The 26,036-nt window shown below is 43.3% G+C and overlaps 1 protein-coding gene across 1 annotated transcript in view; it reads left to right on the top strand.

Annotated features, from left to right (window-relative positions):
* The window catches only part of LOC120023927 (fibronectin type III domain-containing protein 1-like), an 86,777-nt gene that overhangs the window by 58,694 nt on the left and 2,047 nt on the right, over positions 1–26,036 (top strand). The window contains exons 18-21 of the mRNA XM_038968030.1: positions 6,248–6,356; positions 24,610–24,689; positions 24,854–24,883; positions 25,669–25,830. Coding sequence (XP_038823958.1) covers positions 6,248–6,356; positions 24,610–24,689; positions 24,854–24,883; positions 25,669–25,830 — 381 coding nt within the window. The remainder of the gene's footprint in view (positions 1–6,247; positions 6,357–24,609; positions 24,690–24,853; positions 24,884–25,668; positions 25,831–26,036) is intronic.

Genomic DNA, 26,036 nt, shown 5'->3' with positions numbered 1-26,036 from the left:
AAGACAGTTTTTGTTTGTGTCCGTATCTGACTATACCTTTGATGAGGGGGTTGGAGCGAAGTGCTATTGCAAGTGGTTCTATGGTGAGGGCAAACAGTAAGGGACTTAAAGGGCAACCCTGGCGTGTGGATCGTTGCAAAGGGAAGCAATCTGATTGAGTGTCATTAGTCCTGACAGAGGCTTGAGGGGATGAGTACAGAAATCTTATCCAAGTCATGAATTTGGAGCCAAAGCCAAAATTATTTAGAGTATAAAAAAGGTATTTCCATTCCACCCAGTCAAACGCTTTCTCCGCATCCAGGGATATAATGACTTCAGAGGTATTGGCGACAGAAGGGTTATATATAATATTAAATAATTGTTGAAGATTGAAGAATGAGTGTCTATTTTTAATAAATCCTGTTTGTTCCGGATAAATAATTGATGGGAGGACTGTTTCCAGACGCGTTTCCAGAAGTTTGGCTCGAATTTTATAGTCAAAATTTAGCAGGCTAATTGGACGGTATGATACACAGTCAAGAGGGTCTTTGTTTTTTTAAGAATAAGACAAATGGCTGCCTGAGTGAGAGTCTGTGGGAGAGCACCATTTACAAATTCTTCATTGTACATTTCAATTAGAATAGGGGCTATTTTGGAGAAACTTCTTATAAAACTCTGCTGAGTAGCTATCAGGCTCTGAGCTTCTCCCGGATTGAAGGGATTTGACAGTATTAGACAATTCTTCAACAGTGATCGGCTGCTCTAATTTTTTTAACCAAATCCCGTCTGACCGAAGGCACAGCAAGTGAGTGGAAGAAATCTCCAATTCCAATGTATCCGCATTACTTTCAGAAGTATATAGAGACTGGTAAAATCTCTTGAACTCATCATTGATCCCTCTAGGGTCTAATGATATCCCAGACGATGTATGAATTTTAGGAATCTGAAATGATGATGATAGTTGACGTAACTTGTGAGCTAATCAGTTACTGGCTTTATCTCCTTGTTCATAGTAAGTGCTCCTAGACTTGACAAGCAGTTCAGTAATCTGGTCTGGTAATAATGTGTCAAATTCTGCTTGCAAAGTTAAACATTCCTTATAAATAGCCGGAGATGGTGAAACGGCATAAATGTCATCTAATTGGGCAATACAGCGTGTTAACATAGATAGCCTATCCTTTTTCAGTTTGTTCTCATGTGCGGTGTAGGAAATCATTTCACCTCTGATATAAGCTTTCAAAGTTTCCCAAAGAGTAGACGCAGAGATGTTTGGGGTTCTAATTGTGATCATGAAAAAGTCGATTTGACTCAAAACAAAATTGACAAACGTGTTCTTTACCGAGCAGTTGCCTGCTCTTGCAGACTTTGTTTTTGGCTGGGTAGACAACATTACAAATGTACATTTCTCAAACTTGCTCTGAATTGTTTAGGGGTCCCTTCCAGACGCCTGGCCAAACAGAAATATATACAATTTTGCAAGGTTAAATATATATGTCTGAAGTCGGTACTGCAGATCTGCCAACTTCTGTCTGTAGCGTCCGAACAGTTTGGGCAACACACTAATATTACCATCACAGAAAGGGGAGACTCTCACGAACACGTACAGCACCAGTCAAAAGTTTAGACTCACCTACTAATTCAAGGGTTTTTCTTTATTTTTACATTGTAAAATAATAGTGAAGACATCACAACTATGAAATAACACATATGGAATTCTTTTTTATTTGTTTAATTTCACCTTCATTTTACCAGGTAGGCTAGTTGAGAACAAGTTCTCATTTGCAACTGCGACCTGGCCAAGATAAAGCATAGCAATTCGACACATACAACAACACAGAGTTACACATGGAATAAACAAAACATACAGTCAATAATACAGTAGAACAAAAGAAAACAAAAAGTTTATATACAGTGAGTGCAAATGAGGTAAGTTAAGGCAATAAACAGGCCATGGTGGCGAAGTAATTACAATATAACAATTAAACACTGGAATGGTAGATGTGCAGAAGATGAATGTGCAAGTAGAGATACTGGGATGCAAAGGAGCAAGATAAATATATAAATACAGTATGGGGATGAGGTAGGTAGATAGATGGGCTATGTACATGTGCAGTGATCTGTGCGCTGCTCTGACAGCTGGTGCTTAAAGCTAGTGAGGGAGATATGAGTCTCCAGCTTCAGAGATTTTGCAGTTTGTTCCAGTCATTGGCAGCAGAGAACTGGAAGGAAAGATGACCAAAGGAGGAATTGGCTTTGGGGGTGACCAGTGAGATATACCTGCTGGAGCGCGTGCTACGAGTGGGTGCTGCTATGGTGACCAGTAAGCTGAGATAAGGCAGGGCTTCACCTAGCAGAGACTTGTAGATAACCTGTAGCCAGTGGGTTTGGCGACGAGTATGAAGCGAGGGCCAACCAACGAGAGCGTACAGATCGCAATGGTGGGTAGTGTATGGGGATTTGGTGACAAAACGGATGGCACTGTGATAGACTGCATCCAGTTTGTTGAGTAGTGTTGGAGGCTATTTCATACATGACATCATCGAAGTCGAGGATCGGTAGGATGGTCAGTTTCACGAGGGTATGTTTGGCAGCATGAGTGAAGGATGCTTTGTTGCGAGCCGATTCTAGATTTAATTTTGGATTGGAGATGCTTAATGTGAGTCTGGAAGGAGCGTTTACAGTCTAACCAGACACCCAGGTATTTGTAGTTGTCCACGTATTCTAAGTCAGAGCCGTCCAGAGTAGTGATGCTGGACGGGCGAGCCACCCATCCCGGATCCGGGATAATTGTCATCAGCAACGCTGAATAGCATAGCGCCACAGTCAAATAATATTACTAGAAAATATTCATATTCATGAAATCACAAGTGCAATATTGCAAAACACAGCTTAGCCTTTTGTTAATCCACTTGTCGTCTCAGATTTTGAAATTATGCTTTACAGCGAAAGCAATACAAGCGTTTGTGTAAGTTTATCGATCGCTCGACAAAACATTAAGTACACTTAGCATCAGGTAACTTGGTCACGAAAATCAGAAAAGCAATTTCTAAGTTTTGGAAACTTTAGAGTGTTTTCTATCCTAATCTGACAATTATATGCATATTCTAGTTTCAGGGGCTGAGAAATAGGCAGTTTCAAATGGGTACGTTTTTTAGCCAAAAACGAAAATACTGCCCCCTACACTTAAGAAGTTAATGTGAGTCTGGAAGGAGAGTTTACAGTCTAACCAGACACCCAGGTATTTGTAGTTGTCCACGTATTCTAAGTCAGAGCCGTCCAGAGTAGTGATGCTGGACGGGCGAGCAGGTGTGGGCAGTGATCGATTGAATAGCATGCATTTAGTTTTACTTGCGTTTAAGAGCAGTTGGAGGCCACAGAAGGAGAGTTGTATGGCATTGAAGCTCGTCTGGAGGTTAGTTAACACAGTGTCCAAAGAGGGGCCAGAAGTATACAGAATGGTGTCGTCTGTGTAGAGGTGGATCAGAGACTCACCAGCAGCAAGAGCAACATCATTGATGTATACAGAGAAGAGAGTCGGCCCGAGAACTGAACCCTGTGGCACATCCATAGAGACTGCCAGAGGTCCGGACAACAGGCCCTCCGATTTGACACACTGAACTCTATCAGAGAAGTAGTTGGTAAACCAGGCGAGGCAATCATTTGAGAAACCAAGGCTGTCGAGTCTGCTAATAAGAATATGGTGATTGACAGAGTCGAAAGCAGAGTCGGACTCGACAGAGTCGAAATCAAGTAGTAACCAAAAAAGTGTTAAACAAATCAAAATATATTTGAAATTTGAGATTCTGAAAAGTAGCCACACTTTGCCTTGATGACAGCTTTGCACACTCTTGGCTTTCTCTCAACCATCTTCATGAGGTAGTCACCTGGAATGCTTTTCCAACAGTCTTTAAGGAATCCCCACATATGCTGAGTACTTGTTGGCTGCTTTTCCTTCACTCTGCGGTCCAATTCATCCCAAACCATCTCAATTGGGTTGAGGTCGGGTGATTGTGGAGGCCAGGTCATCTGATGCAGAACTCCATCACTCTCCTTCTTGGTCAAATAGCCCTTACACAGCCTGGAGGTGTGTTGGGTCAGTGTCCTGTTGAAAAACAAATGATAGTCCCACTAAGCGCAAACCAGATGGGATGGCGTATCACTACAGAATGCTGTGGTAGCCATGCTGGTAAAGCGTGCCTTGAATTCTAAATAAATTACTGACAGTGTCACCAGCAAAGCACCCACAACACCATCACACCTGCAAAAACTTCAAAGTGCAAAACTTCACGGTGGGAACCGCACATGCAGAGATCATCCATTCACCTACTCTGCGTCTCACAAAGACACGGCAGTTGGAACCAAAAATCTAACATTTGGACTCATCAGACCAAGGACAGATTTCCACCAGTCTAATGTCCATTGCTCGTGTTTTTTGGGCCTTGCAAGTTTCTTATTATTATTGGTGTACTTTAGTAGTGGTTTCTTTGCAGCAATTCAAACATGAAGGCCTGATTCACGCAGTCTCCTCTGAACAGTTGATGTTGAGATGTGTCTGTTACTTGAACTCTGTGATGCATTTATTTGGGCTGCAATTCAAGGTGCTGTAATTTCTTATCCTCTCCAGCAGAGGTAACTCTGGTTTTCCTTTCCTGTGGCGGTCCTCATGAGAGCCAGTTTCATCATAGAGCTTGATAGCTTTTGCGGCTGCACTTGAAGAAACTTTAAAAGTTCTTGACATTTTCCGGATTGACTTGCCTTCATGTCTTATGAAGATGGACTGTCGTTTCTCTTTCCTTATTTGAGCTATTCTTGCCATAAAATGGACTTGGTTTTTTACCAAATAGGGCTATCTTCTGTATACCAACCCTACCTGGTCATAACATAACTAATTGGCTCAAACGCATTAAGAAGGAAAGAAATTCCACAAATGTACTTTTAACAAGGCACACCTGTTAACTGAAATGCATTCCAGGTGACTACCTCATGAAGCTGGTTGAGAGAATGGCAAGAGTGTGCAAAGCTGTCATCAAGGCAAAGGGTGGCTACTTTGAAGAATCTAAAATTTAAAATGCATTTTTATTTGTTTAACACTTTTTTGGTTACTACATGATTCCATATGTTATTTCATAGTTTGATGTCTTCACTATTATTCTACAATGTAGAAAATAGTAGAAATATAGAAAAACCCAACAACACCTTTCTAAAGACATTTAAAAATATTTTTACCAAATATATTGATAAATACATGTGAAAATGTATCTGAAAATATATTCTAAAATACATTTTCATTGTACTTCAGATTGTATTTTGAAATACATTAAACACATTTCCCGATGCATTTAACATATATTGTGACATACATTTTACATGGATTTATATATACATTGTAAATACATTTTGTAATATATGTTGGAATGTATTTTTTTTAACACATATATTAAATATTTCACCTTTCCTCATTTTTATTCCCTTATTGGCTGCGTTGTCAGAAAGATGAGCAAAGGAAAGACGAAAGAAAGAGGGAGAGAGAGGCAGCAGGGTTGAGAGAGAATGAAAGAGTGAGGAGAGAAGGATAAGTGAGTGACAGGCTGCAACAGTGCTTCTGTTTTCACACTTCTGATTACAAAATATAGTGCTAGAGAAAAAATGAAAGAGAGGGAGAGAAAGAGTGAACAACACAATCAGAGAGAAAGACTGGTGCCTGTGGTAGTGGTTCCCTCCTCCTCCTTCCCTCCACCTTGAGCCAGCTATGTTGGCAGGGCTCCAGAAAAAATATGAACACATAGGAGCTAGATGTGGCGGGGAGCACCGCCCTTGTAGAGTTTCCACTGGCTGAGTGGCATGATCTGAGCATTCCATGACCTCAGCACTCACGTACTGAAATGGGGCTTTATGGAGGTTTACCATTATGTGTGTGTGAGAGGAGAGGCAAGACAAGAGGTGAGAAACAGAGAAACAGATTGTCTCTGTATGTGTAGTGGTTGGCAGATCCACAATGTGCCGTGACTGCGGCTGTCTCTAGTTTAAAACCACTGATACCTCAAATTAGTTGGGATTGTTCTTCTGCCTCCAATCGCTCTCCTCTCAAAGTAAATATTTCCTCTCTAACATCAGACCACCCTTACCTTTGGCTACACATCAAAACCAACATGGACACATTCTATTTATCCTTCTCAAACTTTAAAATGGATCAATGTTCGATCCCTCCCCTCTCTAACCTCTGGTGACCTTTGGCCCCTGACTCGCGCCTTGTGTGTGACCCCTGCAGGCTACATGGTCCACAGTGCCTCATACGATGACGTCCTCAACAACAGGTGGTCCTCCAGTGCATCCAGCGGCTCACATCTGGCTGTAGAAAACCTCAAACCTAACTCCAGGTGAGAATATGCTCTCTGTGTGTTTAATGTCTTACACAATGGGCTGGTTATACAAACTAAAGGATATGTGAGATGTTACGGCTCGTATACTCTTTACCCATGTGTGTGCGTCTGTGGAGGTGTTTGCCTACGTGTTTGCGTCTGTGTGTAAGTATTTATAACTATAAATCAAATCAAATTCTATTCATCACATGCGCAGAATACAGCTTGTGTAGGCTTTACAGTGAATTGTTTGCTTATGAAGCTTTCCCAACGATGCAGCGTTTAAAAATAATAATACAAAATAAAATAGTAACTAACATGAAATGAATCAAATAAAATACACAAGAATGGAGCTACGGTATATACAGGGAGTACCAGTACCAGATCAATGTGCAGAGATACAAGGTACTTGAGGTAGATATGTACATGAAGGCAAGGTAATGTGACTAGGCATCCGGATAGATAAAAGTTAGAGTAAAATAAAGAAGAGAGTAGCAGCAGCAAATGACGAGTGTAAAAGTGAGGGTGTGCATCTGTGTTTGTATTTGTGTTTGTGTCGTGTCGGTATGTGTATATGTCAGCAGAGGCTCCTCAAAGGAGGAAAGGGAGGACCATTCTCCTTAGTGAATTTCTGGAGAAAAAAAAATCTGATAAAACGACACTAAATATATTCACGTCACCAAATATTTGGTTAAAACACACTGCTTTGCAATGAAGGTCTCCAGTAATGTCGTGACGTGACTATCATTAATGTGATGATGGCTATTTTATCAAATCAATTAACTATGTTTAATTATTAAATGAATCATGTAACAATTAACTCATTAGTAACTTGGGGCACAATGGAAAAAGTTTGTTTAATGAGTTACTGTTTCCCGAATTAACTCAAGAATATATCAGAATATATCGTTATCATATTAGTCATCCATTAATTATTATTACCTCATATCAGTCTCGTTCTGAACGGCGTTGACTTCAAATCTGCATGAACCCTAGTCTAAATGACGATTCAGCAATACACAAATTGGCTTAATTATTTATTTACTAACTAACTAAATAATCACACAGAATTACATAAACACACACACAGGATAGATTATACGTTGATTACTGACATAATGCAATGGAAAGTCCCTAGTGGACTAACCCGATATGATGGCTTGGTACACAATGAAAAGGGAGGGGCATGTAAGGAGAGGGAGAGACAGAGAGAGTCAACTTATTGTACATACATGTGGAAACTATGCTCATGGTGTTGGGTTCGACATTTTGAACATTGAGATATTGAATATCTGTAGAAGGAGAGATAGCTGTGGAATGTGTTGGGGGATGGGAGCAGAGCACCGTGTTGATACAGGGGAGACAGATGGACATCTGTGGATTAGATGAAGGAGGGGTTGAGGTCAGGAGGTGAGGTCAGTTCCCCTTAAGGGAGTAATCAGGGTTTCGTATCTGATTAACCTTTTCCTGTTGGGCATAAACTGTAAGGATTGCAGCGAGGGAGTGTCTTAAGTGGGATATAAATATCTGGATGGGACAAATGTTGGGTTGTCCTGATTACAGCTGTACAGAACCTTTGGGAAGAATTCAACTTGGTTAAAGCTTCTCTAGTGTCCGTGAGTTATTTACTCTGTTTGTCAACCAGAGACTCCTTTGTAGTTGTAGCTTCTAGGTCTAACAGTGTCTGTTAGAACGGTTCCTCCAGAGGTGTACCACACGGTGTTCAGAGAGGCTTGTTAGAATAGATCCTTTAGAGGTATCTATGGTGGTGAAAGGAAATCTTCGGCCGAGTCTTCGGTTGATTATTCAGGGTACAGTTGGATCACTTTCTACACCGGCAGCGACCCGGCATTTTTTGGTCTGTGGTAAATTTCGTTAGCAGTCCTTTTATGCACTCTGGAAAAATGGGGCATTCCATCCTGTTGACATAATGTCTGTGCTCACGTGGATGTGGTTACTGACTGGGTAAAACTTTCTATGACAACAATTATCTAATTTAGAAGGCTAAAATCATCTTGCTATCTTTTCAAAAATAGTTTCATATGTAATCATATAAGTTGAACAATATTTAGATGTAAACCTGACCCCTTGAATGCGTACACTTTCAGAGATAGTTATTTCGTTATACCATCCTTAATGATATCTCAAAACAACAACTGATTTGACATGATTATTGTTTGGAGCCCCAACAACCATTTCCCACATTATTTATGTAAGAAATATTGTTTCAATGTCCCATCTTTTGATGTTAAAATACTGCAAAGCTTCTGTCTGTTGTAACACTCAGACATTCCACTCTCAAGCGAGAGAGGGGGGCTCTCTTTGATCCTCACCCAGGAGGGAAAGTCATGACAGTAGCCTCAACTAGCTTCCGTCCTCCTCGGGGCACATTGACTTCAATACAAAACCTAGGAGGCTCAGGGTTCTCACCCCCTTCCATAGATTTACACAGTAATTATGACAACGTCCGGAGGACGTCCTCCAACCTCTTAGAGAATTTTTACTAGGATTAAATGTCAGGAATTGTACCATTAATTCACTATTTAGCAGTCTGGCTATTTATCAGTCTTATGGCTTGGGGGTAGAAGCTGTCTCGGCGCCTTTTGGTCCAAGAGCCGATGCTCCGGTACCATTTGCCAGACGGTAGAAAAGTGAACAGTCTATGGCTTGGGGTGGCTGGAGTCTTTGGCAATTTTTTGGGCCTACCTATAGGATATTGGAATGTGAGTTTTATATGATTTTTGTTGCCGGTAGGTCTCAGGGATGTTAAACACATAACATGTGTTCACTGTGTCTGTTTCTGTGTGTGTAATTCTATGCATGTCTGTGTGATGTCAGCCCCAGTCAGAGACCAGCACAGTGTGGTATTGTAATGCTTATATACAGTAAGTTATTAAGAAGCCATCAGAGTGATGTAAATCAGAGCTAACTGGGTAAAGGCAGGTTTGAAAACACGTTTAAATCATCGTGAAAACATGATGTGCTGAGATACTCCACCAAGATGCAGGAAACACACAGAAACGTAGAGAGAGAGAGAGAGAGAGAGAAAGAGAGAGAGAGAGAGAGAGAGAGATGTTCTCATATACAGTACCAGCCAAAAGTTTGGACACACCTACTCATTCAAGGGTTTTTCTTTATTTTTACCATGTTCTACATTGTAGAAGAGAGTTAATGCAGAGCAGGTGTGTCGATAAATCACGAGCAGGAAACCTGACAGCTCGGTAACAGGCAGACACGCAAATGCACACACAAACACAGCTCTGGGTGTTAAACAGAGCAGGTTGTCTAAGGGAGACACAGGGTCTGGCAGGGGGCGGTGTGCGTTTGTTAGCTCTTCCAAGTAACCATAAAGCTTTCCCTCCATGGTGCCAGATCCAAGTCAACGATTCAGACCCGAGCCAACGGTTCACGCTCAAGTGTTAGCCATGCACATATCTAGGCCTACAGAAATCAGCACACTTTGTTTCTGTCACACCCACACACACACACCCACACCCACACACACACCCACACCCACACCCACACCCACACCCACACACACACACACACACACACACACACACACACAATCTCACACTTGATGAACTGTCCCACGAACATCACACACACTCGCTCAAACACTCATCCACTGTCACTGCGGGAACACACACAGACACGCACACACGCACAGACAGATGTTGCTAAATTCCTAACTTTGGAATGTAGAAGCCTACTGTGCATGCATTTGCTCTTGCTCTGTGGTTTGTGTGTCTGTCTGTTTGTGCATGCCTGCATATGACTTGTGTATGCGTGGATGTGTGTGTACATTCATGAGTAAAAATGTTGTGTAGAAAAAACGGGTAGAGTGATTGACAGTTTATAATTGTTCATGGAAGGTTCACCTGAGTCTGGGTGTGGCTGTCTGTAACGATCCATCTAAAGGCATGTATACATTATAGTCGCAACACTACCCCTCGTCTCCACATACACACACGCGCCCTCGCGCACGCAAGCACACACCCTACTTCAAGCAGTCACACACATATATATACCAATGCACCAATTCTACACCTCCTCGACAGCTGTCTCCGTAATAAGCCCAGGATGGAGAATGCTGCTCACTAAACAACTGAAAGGCATGAAACTGTCCTACATGATGAGATTGGCTTGGGTTTTAATTAAAGGAATAATTCACAAAAAAACTATATTTTGGTCTTGTTTCATTAGTCCACTGTTGATGCAGTCCCAAAATGTTTTGCATGTCAGCGATCATGTTTTAAAGATATAGAACTTTCAAAAAGCAAATTGTAACTTGCCATATCATGATGATGATGTAAAATGCATCATATGATGCAAAACGCATCATCATGATGTGGCAGGCATAGGAGGCTAATGGGGAGAGGACAGCTCATAATAAAAGTCCAGAACTGAGCGAATGGAATGGCATCAAACATATTTGATACCATTCCGCTGATTCCGCTCCAGCCATGACCACAAGCCCGTCCTCCCCAATTAAGATTAAGTTACAATTTGCTTTTGAAAGTCCTATATCTTGAAAAATATACCAAATTATTGTTTTTGAGTGAGTTTTTATTTAAATCAAGATCTGAAGTCAATGGATATAGAGAAAATGTACAGTACCTGTCAAACGTTTGGACTCACCTACTCATTCCAGGGTTTTTCTTTATTTGGACTATTTTCTATTGTAGAATAATAGTGAAGAAATCAAAACTATGAAATAACACATATGGAATCATGTAGTAACCAAAAAAGTGTTAAACAAATCAACAAATGTTTTGTATTTGAGATTCTTCAAAGTAGCCACCTGTCACAATTCCAATGGTGAAATGAAGGAGTCAGGTGCAGAGAGCAGGGTAGTTCTGAGCAAGTGGAATTTATTATTTCAACCAGAAATAATCTATGAGACGGCTAAGCCACACAACAAAGGGCGCGTCAAAAAATACAGTCCAACATAAATTAGGACAGAATCCACTATATAAATCACCACCACAACAAACAGAATAACAAGCCCGCACAAAAGTCGGCGGGCCAACTGGGTTTAACCTGATGAGGATAGAGGGCGCTATTTACACTTTGGGGGAATATCGTGCCCAATTTAAACGGCCTCGTACTCTATTCTTGCTCATACAATATGCATATTATTATTACTATTGGATAGAAACTCTCTAGTTTCTAAAACCGTTTGAATTTTGTCTGTGAGTAAAACAGAACTCATTTGGCAGCACACTTTCTGACCAGGAAGTGGAAAGTCTGAAAATGATGCTCTGTTCAAGGGCCTGCCTATAAATGGGCATGATACGTATGAGTATACATGCACGTCATACACCTTCCCCTGGTTGTCAAGAGGAAGTGAGAGAAGAAATGAAGTGTTTATCTTGGTCTGAGGTGGAATAAATCATCTTGGCATGACGAGTCATCCATTTTCTTTTTTCTGGAGAGCGCGAACATGGACCTGGAATTGCCTTCTGAAAAGACGTCGTTATAGGCGAATACTATCTCCGGCTTTGATTTTATTTGATACATGTCACAATATAATCGTAAAGTATGTTTTTTCAATATAGTTTTAATAGATTATTGAAATTTTTTCGGGACGTTAGGCGTGTTGCGTTGTCTGTGTTTGTTGACGATGGGGAGCTTCGCGCCACTTGGCCAGTGTGCTTGCTTATTCAAGAGGGAAAAACGATGTTCTAAATCCAAACAACGACTGTTCTGGACAAAGGACCCCTTGTCCAACATTCTGATGGAAGATCACCAAAAGTAGGACCCATTTTGTGATGCTATTTCATATATGTGTCGAACTGTGTACTAGTAGTTTTGCGCCCAGGTTTTGGCCACTCTCCTCGCTATAACATAAGCCTTATGTCGTAATGAAGATATTTTTAGAATTCTAACACTGCGATTGCATTAAGAACTAGTGTTACTATCATTTCCTATACAACATGTATTTTTTTGTAATGTTTATGAATTGCTATTTGGTCAGAATAGGTGAGAGTCTAATAGAAATATCTGCACATTCTGGGAAATAGAAGCTACGTTAGCATAATGGATAACCACTGATTTCAGCTCTAAATATGCACATTTTCGAACAAAACATAAGTGTATGTATAACCTGATGTTATAGGACTGTCATCTGAGGAAGGTTTATGAAGGTTAGTGAAAATTAATATCTTTTGCTGGTTTATTCGCTAACGCTAACGTGCCTATTGCTATCGCTAACGTGCCTTGATGAATGAATGCGGAAGTGTGGTAGGCTATTGTAGTAAGCTAATATAATGCTATATTGTGTTTTCGCTGTAAAACACTTAAAAAATCTGAAATATTGGCTGGATTCACAAGATGCTTGTCTTTCATTTGCTGTACACGATGCATTTTTCAGAAATGTTTTATGATGAGTATTTAGTTATTCCACGTTGGTCTCTAATTACTCTGGCTGCTTCGGTGCTATTTTTGACGGTAGCTGTGATGGTAGCTGCAATGTAAAACTGATTTATACCTCAAATATGCACATTTTTCGAACAAAACATAGATTTATTGTGTAACATGTTATAAGACTGTCATCTGATGAAGTTGTTTCTTGGTTAGTTTGGTTGGTTCTTGGTTAGTTAGGTTGGCTTTGTGCATGCTACCTGTGCTGTGAAAAATGTCTGTCCTTCTTTGTATTTGGTGGTGAGCTAACATAAATATACGTGCTGTTTTCGCTGTAAAACATTTAAAAAATCGGACATGTTGACTGGATTCACAAGATGTGTATCTTTCATTTGCTGTATTGGACTTGTTAATGTGTGAAAGTTAAATATTTCTAAAAAATATTTTTTGAATTTCGCGCTCTGCCTTTTCAGTGGAATGTGGGAGGAGTTCCGCTAGCGGAACGCCTGGGCGAGACAGGTTAAATAACACCCTAACCCTAAACACAAAACAGGTGTAACCAATTAGACAAACCTAAATGAAAACAGAAAAGGGGATCGGTGGCAGCTAGTAGGCCGGAGACGACGACCGCCGAGCGCCGCCCGAACGGGAAGAGGCACCATCCTCGGCGGGATTCGTAACAGTACCCCCCTCTCGACGCGCGGCTCCCGCAGCGCGCCGACCCCGGCATCGAGGACGACCCGGAGGGCGAGGAGCAGGGCGATCCGGGTGGAGGCGGTGAAAGTCCCTCAAGAGGGAAGGATCCAAAATGTCCCCCACCGGTACCCAGCATCTCTGCTCCGGACCGTACCCCTCCCAGTCCACGAGGTACTGCAGGCCCCTCACCCGGCGTCTCGAGTCCAGAATAGTTCGTACCATGTACGCCGGGGACCCCTCGATGTCAAGAGGGGGCGGAGGGACCTCTGGCACCTCATTTTCCTGAAGGGGACCAGCTACCACCGGCCTGAGGAGAGACACATGAAACGAGGGGTTAATACGATAGTAAGAGGGAAGTTGTAACCTGTAACCCACCTCGTTTATCCTCCTCAGGACTTTAAATGGCCCCACACACTGCGGCCCCAGCTTCCCGGCAGGGCAGGCGGAGGGGCAGGTTTCGGGCCGAGAGCCAGACCCTGTCCCCTGGTGCGAACACAGGGGCCTCACTGCGGTGGCGGTCAGCGCTCCTCTTCTGCCGTTCACTGGCCTGCCTGAGAGAGTCCTGGACTGCCCGCAGGTCTCTCTAGAGCGCTGTACCCACTCCTCCACCGCAGGAGCGTCGGTCTGGCTCTGATGCCACGGAGCCAGGACCGGCTGGTACCCCAGTACGCATTCGAAGGGCGACATGTTCGTTGATGAGTGGCGGAGTGAGTTCTGGGCCAACTCTACCCACGGGACGTACCTTGCCCACTCTCCTGGCCGGTCCTGGCAATACGACCTCAGAAACCTACCCACTTACTGGTTCACTCTTTCCACCTGCCCATTACTTTCGGGGTGATACCCAGAGGTAAGGCTGACCGAGACCCCCAGAAGCTCCATAAACGCCCTCCACACCCGGGACGTGAACTGGGGACCTCGATCAGATACGATGTCCTCCGGCACCCCGTAATGCCGGAACACGTGGGTAAATAGAGCCTCCGCAGTCTGTAGGGCCGTAGGGAGACCAGGCAATGGGAGGAGACGACAGGACTTAGAGAACCGATCCACAACGACCAGAACGGTAGTGTTCCCCTGAGATGGAGGAAGATCAGTCAGAAAATCTACCGATAGATGAGACCATGGCCGTTGTGGAACCGGGAGGGGTTGTAACTTCCCTCTCGGTAGGTGCCTAGGAGCCTTACTCTGTGCGCATACGGAACAGGAGGAGACATAGAGTCTCACGTCCTTAGCCAAGGTGGGCCACCAGTATTTTCCCCGAAGACCCCGCACTGTCCTCTCAATCCCCGGATGACCCAAAGAAGGTAGTGTGTGAGCCCACCGAATCAATCGATCACGGACACCAAGCGGTACGTACGTAAGGCCAGTCGGACACTGAGAAGGCGCAGGTTCTCCCCTCAACGCCCGCTCGATGTCCGCGTCCACCTCCCATACCACCGGGGCCACCAGCCAAGAGGCTGGAAGGATGGGAGTCGGATCGATGGGCCGGTCCTCGGTGTCATAGAGACGGGACAACGCGTCGGCCCTAGTGTTGAGGGAACCTGGTCTATAAGAGATCGTAAATCTAAAGCGTGTAAAGAACATGGCCCACCTAGCCTGACGCGGATTCAGTCTCTTCGCCGCTCGGATATACTCCAGATTGCGGTGGTCAGTCCAGATGAGGAAAGGGTATTTAGCCCCCTCAAGCCAGTGTCTCCACACCTTCAGGGCTTTTACCATAGCTAATAACTCCCGGTCCCCCACATCATAGTTCCACTCCGCCGGACCCAGCTTCTTAGAAAAGAAAGCACAGGGACGGAGCTTCGGTGGCGTGCCCGAGCGCTGTGATAGCACGGCTCCAACACCAGCCTCGGACGCATCCACCTCCACTATGAACGCTAATGAAGGGTCCGGATGCGCCAACACGGGAGCCTCAGTAAACCGTGCCTTCAACTGGTTGAAGGCTCCCTCTGCCTCGGCCGACCACCGTAGACGCACCGGCCCCCCCTTCAGCAGTGAGGTAATGGGCGCCGCCACTTGGCCAAAACCCCGGATAAACCTCCGGTAGTAATTGGCAAACCCTAAAAACCGCTGCACCTCCTTTACCGTGGTCGGAGTCGGCCAATTACGCACAGCGTTAACGCGGTCACACTCCATCACCACCCCTGAGGTGGAAATGCGATAACCCAGGAAGGAAACGGCTTGTTTGGAGAACACACATTTCTCAGCCTTGATGTATAGGTCATGCTCCAGCAGCCGCCCAAGGACCCTGCGCACCAGGGAGACATGCGCGGCGCGTGTGGCAGAATAGATCAAGATGTCATCAATATATACTACCACACCCTGCCCGTGCAAGTCCCTGAGAATCTCATCTACAAAGGATTGGAAGACGGCTGGAGCATTCTTCAACCCATACGGCATGACGAGGTACTCATAGTGGCCTGATGTGGTACTAAACGCTGTTTTCCACTCGCCTCCTCCCCGAATACGCACCAGATTATACGCGCTCCTGAGGTCCAGTTTTGTGAAAAAACGCGCTCCGTGGAATGATTCCACCGCCGTAGCGATGAGAGGTAGCGGATAACTAAATCCCACTGTGATTGAATTGAGACCTCAATAATCAATGCACGGACGCAGTCCTCCCTCCTTTTTTCTCACAAAAAAGAAACTCGAGGAGGCGGGTGACGTGGAGGGCCGAATGAACCCTTGTCTCAGAGCTTCCGTGACATATGTCTCCATAGCCAACGTCTCCTCCTGTGACAATGGGTACACGTGACTCCTGGGAAGTGCAGCGTTCTCCTGGAGGTTTATCACGCAATCCCACCGTCGATGAGGTGGTAATTTGGTCGCTTTTTTCTTACTAAAAGCGATAGCCAAATCGGCATATTCTGGGGGAATGCGCACAGTGGAAACCTGGTCTGGACTCTCCACCGACGTGGCACCGATGGAAACTCCCACACACCTACCTGAACACTCCTCTGACCACCCCTGAAGAGCTCCCTGTCTCCAGGAAATGAGGGGATTGTGAATGGCTAGCCAGGGAACCCCCAACACCACTGGAAACCCAGGTGAATCAATAAGGTAGAAACTAATCTGCTCCCTATGATCCCCCTGCGTTACCATGTCCAGCGGAATCGTGGCCTCCCTGATCAGCCCTGACCCTAACGGTCGGCTATCTAAGGAGTGCACAGGGAAAGGTGGGTCTATCTGCACCAGCGGAATACCCAACTTACGGGCGAGTCCGCGATCCATAAAACTCCCAGCTGCGCCTGAGTCGACTAGCGCCTTATGCTGGAGAGAGGGGAAAAACGCAGGGAAAAAAATAACCAAAAACATGTGACCGACAGGAAGCTCTGGGTGAGTCTTGTGCCTACTCACCTGGGGTGGCCGAGAAGTATTCCGCCTGCCATCTCTACTCCCAGAGGCACTCCTCCAGCACCGGTCCGAAGTGTGTCCTCTTCGGCCACAATAGGTGCAAGAGAAGCCACCTCCTCCGGCCCCCCTAGATGCAGCCCCTCCCAACTCCATCGGAGTTGGAGCGGGAGGGCTGGGAGGTGGAACTGACAGGACCCCCTCTGAACGCCCGCGGGCAGCTAGCAGGTTGTCCAGTCGTATTGACATGTCAATAAGCTCATCGAGGGAGAGTGTAGTGTCCCGACAAGCTAGCTCCCGACGGACGTCCTCCCGAAGGCTACATCGGTAATGGTCCATCAGGGCCCTGTCATTCCACCCCGCACCAGCAGCCAAGGTCCGGAACTCCAACGCGAAGTCTTGCGCACTCCTCGTCTCCTGTCTGAGGTGGAACAGTCGCTCACCCACCGCACGGCCCTCCTGAGGGTGGTCAAATACGGCCCGAAAGCAGCGGGTGAACTCTGGGTAGTGGTCTCGAACCGAGTCTGGGCCGTTCCAGACCGCGTTAGCCCATTCCAGGGCTCTACCCGTCAGACAGGAGATGAGGAGGCTAACACTCTCCTCTCCCGAGGGAGTCGGATGAACAGTAGCCAAGTAGAGCTCCAACTGGAGCAAAAACCCCTGGCACCCAGCCACCGCTCCGTCGTACTCCCTCGGGAGCGCGAGACGCAACGTGCCGGAACCAGACGCTGACGTGGAAGGAGTAGGTTGCGACGTCCGTGAAGGAGCTGGGGTAGACGTCGAGAAACCACTCCTCTCCCATCGCTCCATCCTCTCCATCATCATGTCCATCGCCGACCCAATCCTATGGAGAACGGCGGTGTGATGGAGGACACGCTCCTCCATCGATGGAAGAGGGGTGGTTGCTGCTTCTGCTGACTCCATGGTTGGTGCGGGCTTCTGTCACAATTCCAATGGTGAAATGAAGGAGTCAGGTGCAGAGAGCAGGGTAGTTCTGAGCAAGTGGAATTTATTATTTCAACCAGAAATAATCTATGAGACGGCTAAGCCACACAACAAAGGGCGCGTCAAAAAATACAGTCCAACATAAATTAGGACAGAATCCACTATATAAATCACCACCACAACAAACAGAATAACAAGCCCGCACAAAAGTCGGCGGGCCAACTGGGTTTAAATAACACCCTAACCCTAAACACAAAACAGGTGTAACCAATTAGACAAACCTAAATGAAAACAGAAAAGGGGATCGGTGGCAGCTAATAGGCCGGAGACGACGACCGCCGAGCGCCGCCCGAACGGGAAGAGGCACCATCCTCGGCGGGATTCGTAACACCACCCTTTGCCTTGATGACAGCTTTGCACACTCTTGGCATTCTCTCAACCAGCTTCATGAGGTAGTCACCTGGAATGCATTTAAATGATCAGGTGTTCCTTGGTGAAAGTCAATTTGTGGAATTTCTTTCCTTCTTAATGCGTTTGAGCCAATCAGTTGTGTTGTGACAAGGTAGGGGTGGTATACAGAAGAAAGCCCTACTGGGTAAAATACCAAGTCCATATTATGGCAAGAACAGTTCAAATAAGCAAAGAGAAACGACAGTCCATCATTACTTTAAGACATGAAGGCAAGTGAATCCGGAAAGTTTCAAGTACTTTGAAAGTTTCTTGAAGTGCAGTCTCATAAACCATCAAGTGCTATGCTGAAACTGGCTCTCATGAGGACCGCCACAGGAAAGGAAGAGCTCTCTCTCTCTCTGTGTGTGTGTGTGTGTGTGTATGTGTGTATGTGTGTGTGTGTGTGTGTGTGTGTGTGTGTGTGTGTGTGTGTGTGTGTGTGTGTGTGTGTGTGTGTGTGTGATTTTCTTACTTTTCTGATATTTTGGTCAGTTTCCACATGGCTCCAGTAATTGGATCCAGACCTGCAGACTTTACGTTGTTAAAGGGTTTGGGTGGAAATTCGCGGACCGTGAAATTACTGTACGTAACCCTACAGCAGGGGGAGAACACACACAGACACACATTGTTCACTATATGGACAGATTGCAAAACCTCCAAGCCTTGTCTCACGGTGTTGTTTTGAACCTGAGGGTATTAAATAATTCCTCCCCTGCACAGTATGTATTTAAAACACACTGAGACTAAAGTGAAGTGAGCATGTGGTTTCCGGACGCGTGTTAACAGATCACGTGAATTTGTATTTATTTTTGTATGTGTTTTTCCCTCATGTGAAAAGAAAAATTCCCCAAATTACATTTTTTTCTTCACAACTTCCAGCTACATCTGGTCTCCCATCCAGGGACTGAGCCTGCTTTGCTTCAGAGGTAAACCAGCAGTGTGATGCAGGTTGCCATGTTGCTAGAATGAATGTGTCAAACCTTGCAACTGGAAAAAAGGCAGTGAAAACAAAGGCCAGGGTAACAAAACCAAAGATAGGGAATATTGCAGAAAAGAGGGAGTTGTTTAATTTAATTGTGTTATCATACGTATTTTTTTCAACAGAAAACTTTTTTTTGTATCTATTTACAATTAATTTGTTCAAAATGATTTCCATAAAATATTTGGTTTTGCTATCAATACTTTTGGGTTTTTCTCTGAAATACTATTAATTTTGTTCTCAACTTTAGAAGTTTTGCTTGATATTAATGGCACAAAAGTATCTCACTAACTAGAGTATTGCACCATATAATAACACTATTCCTCCATTGAAGGTGTTTTTTTGTTGTTGCCAAAAATGACATGCCCAAATCTAGCTGCCTGTAGCTCAGGCCCTGAAGCAAGGATATGCATTTTCTTGGTACCATTTGAAAGGAAACACTTTGAAGTTTGTGGAAATGTGAAAGGAATGTAGGAGAATATAACACAATATACAATTGAAGTCAGAAGTTTACATACACCTTAGCCAAATACATTTAAACTCAGTTTTTCACAATTCCTGACATTTAATCCTAGTAGAAATTCCCTGTCTTAGGTCAGTTAGGATCACCACTTTGTTTTAAGAATGTGAAATGTCAGAATAATAGGAAAGAGAATGATTTATTTCAGCTTTTATTTCTTTCATCACATTCCCAGTGGGTCAGAAGTTTACATACACTCAATTAGTATTTGGTAGCATTGGCTTTAAATTGTTTAACCTTTACTGCTCAGGCGTTCCGCCAGCGGAACTCCTCCCACATTCCACTGAAAAGGCAGAGCGCGAAATTCAAAATATATTTTTTAGAAATATTTAACTTTCACACATTAACAAGTCCAATACAGCAAATGAAAGGTACACATCTTGTGAATCCAGCCAACATGTCCGATTTTTTAAATGTTTTACAGCGAAAACAGCACGTATATTTATGTTAGCTCACCACCAAATACAAAAAAGGACAGACATTTTTCACAGCACAGGTAGCATGCACAAAGCCAACCTAACTAACCAAGAACCAACCAAACTAACCAACAAACAACTTCATCAGATGACAGTCTTATAACATGTTATTCAATAAATCTATGTTTTGTTCGAAAAATGTGCATATTTGAGGTATAAATCAGTTTTACATTGCAGTTACCATCACAGCTACCGTCAAAAATAGCACCGAAGCAGCCAGAGTAATTATAGAGACCAACGTGGAATACCTAAATACTCATCATAAAACATTTCTGAAAAATGCATCGTGTACAGCAAATGAAAGACAAGCATCTTGTGAATCCAGCCAATATTTCAGATTTTTTAAGTGTTTTACAGCGAAAACACAATATAGCATTATATTAGCTTACTACAATAGCCTACCACACTACCGCATTCATTCATCAAGGCACGTTAGCGATAGCAATAGGCACGTTAGCGTTAGCGAATAAACCAGCAAAAGATATTAATTTTCACTAACCTTCATAAACCTTCCTCAGATGACAGTCCTATAACATCAGGTTATACATACACTTATGTTTTGTTCGAAAATGTGCATATTTAGAGCTGAAATCAGTGGTTATCCATTATGCTAACGTAGCTTCTTTTTCCCAGAATGTGCGGATATTTCTATTAGACTCTCACCTATTCTGACCAAATAGCTATTCATAAACATTACAAAAAAATACATGTTGTATAGGAAATGATAGATACACTAGTTCTTAATGCAATCGCAGTGTTAGAATTCTAAAAAATATCTTCATTACGACATAAGGCTTATGTTATAGCGAGAGAGTGGCCAAAACCTGGGCGCAAAACTACTAGTACACAGTTCGACAGATATATGAAATAACATCATAAATGGGTCCTACTTTTGGTGATCTTCCATCAGAATGTTGGACAAGGGGTCCTTTGTCCAGAACAGTCGTTGTTTGGATTTAGAACATCGTTTTTCCCTCTTGAATTAGCAAGCACACTGGCCAAGTGGCGCGAAGCTCTCCATCGTCAACAAACACAGACAACGCAACACGCCTAATGTCCCGAAAAAATTTCAATAATCTAATAAAACTATATTGAAAAAACATACTTTACGATGATATTGTGACATGTATCAAATAAAATCAAAGCCGGAGATAGTAGTCGCCTATAACGACAGCTTTTCAGAAGGCAATTCCAGGTCCATCTTCGCGCTTTCCAGAAAACAGGAAATGGATGACTCGTCGTGCCAAGAGGATTTATTCCACCTCAGACCAAGATAAACACTTCATTTCTTCTCTCACTTCCTCTTGACATCTAGGGGAAGGTGTATGACGTGCATGTATACTCATACGTATCATGCCCATTTATAGGCAGGCCCTTGAACAGAGCATCATTTTCAGACTTTCCACTTCCTGGTCAGAAAGTGTGCTGCCAAATGAGTTCTGTTTTACTCACAGACAAAATTCAAACGGTTTTAGAAACTAGAGAGTGTTTTCTATCCAATAGTAATAATAATATGCATATTGTACGAGCAAGAATAGAGTACGAGGCCGTTTAAATTGGGCACGATTTTCCCCCAAAGTGAAAATAGCACCCTCTGTCCTCAACAGGTTAACTTGGGTCAAATGCTTCGAGTAGCCTTCCACAAGCTTCCCACAATAAGGTAGGTGAATTTTGACCCATTCCTCCTGACAGAGCTGGTATAACTGGGTCAGGTTTGTAGGTCTCCTTGCTCGCACACGCTTTTTCAGTTCTGCCTACAAATTTTCTATAGGGTTGAGGTCAGGGCTTTGTGATGGCCACTCCAATACCTTGACTTTGTTGTCATTTTGACCCAACTTTGGAAGTATGCTTGGAGTCATTGTCCATTTGGAAGACCCATTTGCAACCAAGCTTTATCTTCCTGACTGATGTCTTGAGATGTTGCTTCAATATATCCACATCATTTTCCTTCTTATGGTGCCATCTATTTTGTGAAGTGCACCAGTCCCTCCTGCAGTAAAGCACCCCACAACATGATGCTGCCATCCCTGTGCTTCACGGTTGGGTTGGTATTCTTTGGCTTGCAAGCCTCCCCCTTTATCCTCCAAACATAACAATGGTCATAATTGCCAAACAGTTCTATTTTTGTTTCATCAGACCAGAGGACATTTCTCCAAAAAGTAAGATCTTTTTAGGTTATGTCGATATAGGACTTGTTTTACTGTGGATATAGATACTTTTGTACCCGTTTCCTCCAGCATCTTCACAAGGTCCTTTGCTATTGTTCTTGGATTGATTTGCACTTTTCACACCAAAGTACGTTCATCTCTAGGAGACAGAACGCGTCTCCTTCCTGAGCAGTATGACGGCTGCGTGTTCCCATGGTGTTTATACTTGCGTACTATTGTTTGTACAGATGAACGTGGTACCTTCAGGCATTTGGAAATTGCTCCCAAGGATGAACCAGACTTGTGGAGGTCTACAATTTCTTTTCTGAGGTCTTGACTGATTTCTTTTGATTTTCCCATGCTGTCAAGCAAAGAGGCACTGAGTTTGAAGGTAGGCCTTGAAATACATCCACAGGTACACCTCCAATTGACTCAAATGATGTCAATTAGCCTATCAGAAGCTTCTAAAGCCATGATATAATTATCTGGAATTTTCCAAGCTGTTTAAAGGCATAGTCAACTTAGTGTATTTAAACTTCTGAACCACTGGAATTGTGATACAGTGAATTATAAGTGAAATAATCTGTCTGTAAACAATTGTTGGAAAAATTCTTGAGTCATGCACAAAGTAGATGTCCTAACCGACTTATAGCCAAAACTATAGTTTGTCAACAAGAAATTTGTGAGTGGTTGAAAAACGAGTTGTAATGACTCCAACCTAAGTGTATGTAAACTTCCTACCTCAACTGTATCTGGTAAAAGATAATACAAAGAAAAAAACAACTGTACTTTTGTATATTTTTTTCATACCATCATCTTTGAAATGCAAGAGAAAGGCCATAATGTATTATTCCAGCCCAGGTACAATTTAGGTTTTGTCCACTAGATGGCAGCAGTGTATGTGCAAAGTTTTAGACTGATCCAATGAACCATTGGGTTTCTGTTCAAAATGCTGTATCAAGACTTCCCAAATGTGCCTATTTTGTTTATTAATACCTTTTCATATTCAAAATGGTGCACTCTCCTCAAACAATACCATGGTATTCTTTCACTGTAATAGCTACTGTAAATTGGACAGTGCAGTTAGATTAACAATAACTTAAACTTTCTGCCAATATCAGATATGTCTATGTCCTGGGAAATGTTATTGTTACTTACAATCTCATGCTAATCGCATTAGCCTACGTTAGCTCAACCGTCCAGTGGACGGGACACCGATCCCGAAGAAGTTTTAATTGAAACATTAACAAAGTGTTCTCCCTACCAAAGTTTCAGTAAGAAGCTCAGGGATGGGGCTGGAGAAATGCGACCTATTTCTAAACCATTGACTATGCTAAGGACTGACCATCCATGAAATAAAAATAGGTTTAACCATGTTTTTAGGTTGTTTACATTTACTTTGTTTACAAACATTGCAATAAAACAAGCTTATATTTTGGGTTCTGGTGGGGTATGACAGTTGAACTAAAGTAATGATGCAAAATACATTATATTCTTCAAGAATCAATGGGCACATGTACATTTATAAATCCAAAAATTGATGTAGGATTGAATTGCCCCTTTAACAGGCAGTGACCTTCATAGAGCAGAACTATGTCGCCATTTGAATGTGATTCAATAACCTGTCCCCCAAAAAAGTAAGCTGTCCACACTTCTGCGAATGTCCCGTAAAATCATTCCCTGGTCCTGCATTTGGGATTTTTAGTTGTGGTCACTTTAATTCCACCAGGGGAAACATTACTACTGCAACATGTTAACACCATCTTTCACATGTGGGGAGAATAACATTATTTCAACCCCACATGTGAACTTGCAATTCAATATGTGAAAAATGTATTTTCGCATGTGAAGTTTTCTTACATGTGAAACTGCACATTTTATTTTCATTTTCAGCTGTGGAATTGCAAGTTTGCATGTGAAATAGAATCACATGTAAAAACATTTAACTTGATTAAATGTGATTTTCAAATGTGAAACTACAAAAGTGACATGTCATTTTTTTGTAAGTGCAGAGCTCAGTCAGTCAGGAGGGACCTTGTGTCTCCATTCCCCTTCTTTCTTTCTCTCTCTCTCTCTCTCCCTCCTTCCGTCACTCCCTTTATCCCTCTTCAACACATGCCAAATTACCATTTTACTGCGTTCTGCTCACTTCATATTCATAAGAACATAAAAAACAGTCTTCTCTTAATTCTACGAGTGCTGCCTCCCTTCCGGCCATCTGTTCTAGTCATTGGGGTATAAATACCTTTCATGTGGCAACAGAGACCTGTCTAAATGACTCTTTAACGCCTAGAATAATGACTATACACACACTCTGTTTTGTCTCGGTTTGTTTTTACCTCAGGTACTACTTCAAAGTCCAGGCGAAGAATGTCTTTGGGCTGGGACCGGTCAGCGATACATTCACCTATGTCACTGAGTCAGGTCTGTATGAGTATTAGGTCAGGTTGCTAGGGTCAGTTTTACTTTGTGCCTGCGGTAAGGCCACGTCTACCTGAGTTGTCTGTATCCTCCCGTTTTTTGTTTATGTATAAATTCAGACCCAGTTCATGTCTCTCATTTAAACACATTTTTTTTATCTTTTTCAGACGACCCTCTTCTTATTGAACGACCACCTGGTGAGTGGTATCAATAGTTCTCATATATTACTCTGATATTATTGATGAAACTTGTTGGCTTATACTCTAGTCCAGACAACATTGCTTCAGATCATTGGAAGAAACCCAAAATGACAGCTGGAGTGAGCTTGTGAGGAGTTAACAGTCTGTGGAGAGACATGCATACGACTGCATACACCTACACTTGCATATACTGGACTTGGCAGACAGCCATAGTGGTAAAACGATGTCAAAGTAGAGTTGTGGTATTCATTGTTTTTAATTGAGAGAGTCAGTCAGGTATTTTGAAGAGGAGGGACAAGGGGACAGGCACTGGTTCCCTCCTCAACCCTCTCTCACCCCTTCCCCCACCCCCGGGTGCTATGCACAATGAGTGGAGGTGATTTACTGTGTATCTGAATAGGAGAGACTGGCATAGTGCGCACTGTCAGTAAAGGGGTTGTAAAGGAGTTGAGTGTAGTTAGTCATGACTAGCGTTGTGAGAACTGACAGGTTGAGTTGTAGGTATTAATTTGTGAGTGTAGCATTGTCAAGCACTCTGTCAGATAGAGGAACTGTCATTAAAGACATGCTGAACGCTTAACCTCAACCGTTTTGTAGTATTGTAATGTATGCCACTTTTATCCAGTGACTTTCTGTAAAGTGAATGTATACATTTTAGTATATGTGACCCCAATAGGGATCAAACCCACAACCCTGGCCTTGCTAGGGCCACAGTCTTACCAAATTAGCTACACAGGACAGTCTCCTGTTAATTGCCCCCCCCCCCCCCCCCCCACACACAGGTGGAGAGCCTATCTGGATTCCCTTTTCCTTCCGATACAACCCCCAGCACAGTGCCTGTAAGGGCAGCCAGTACGTCAAGAGGACCTGGTACAGAAAGTTTGTAGGTGTGGTCCTGTGCAACTCACTGAGATACAAGATCTTCATGGGAGATGGGCTGAAAGGTACTACTGCTGTAACTTCCCCCTCGCCTCTCTCTCTGTATCTACACTGAATACAAAATATAAACGCAGCATGTCAAGTTTTGGTCCCATGGTTCATGAGCTGAAATAAGAGATCCCAGAAATGTTCCATACGCACTAAAAGCGTATTTCTCTACATCCCTGTTAGTGAGCATTTCTCCTTTGCCAAGATAATCCATCCACCTGAC

This window comes from Salvelinus namaycush, chromosome 29, assembly GCF_016432855.1.
Source record: "Salvelinus namaycush isolate Seneca chromosome 29, SaNama_1.0, whole genome shotgun sequence".
In the NCBI taxonomy this organism is placed as follows: Eukaryota; Metazoa; Chordata; class Actinopteri; order Salmoniformes; family Salmonidae; genus Salvelinus; species Salvelinus namaycush.
The sequence above is the reverse complement of the archived record's forward strand: the minus strand, read 5'-3'. Positions and strand labels throughout refer to the sequence as shown.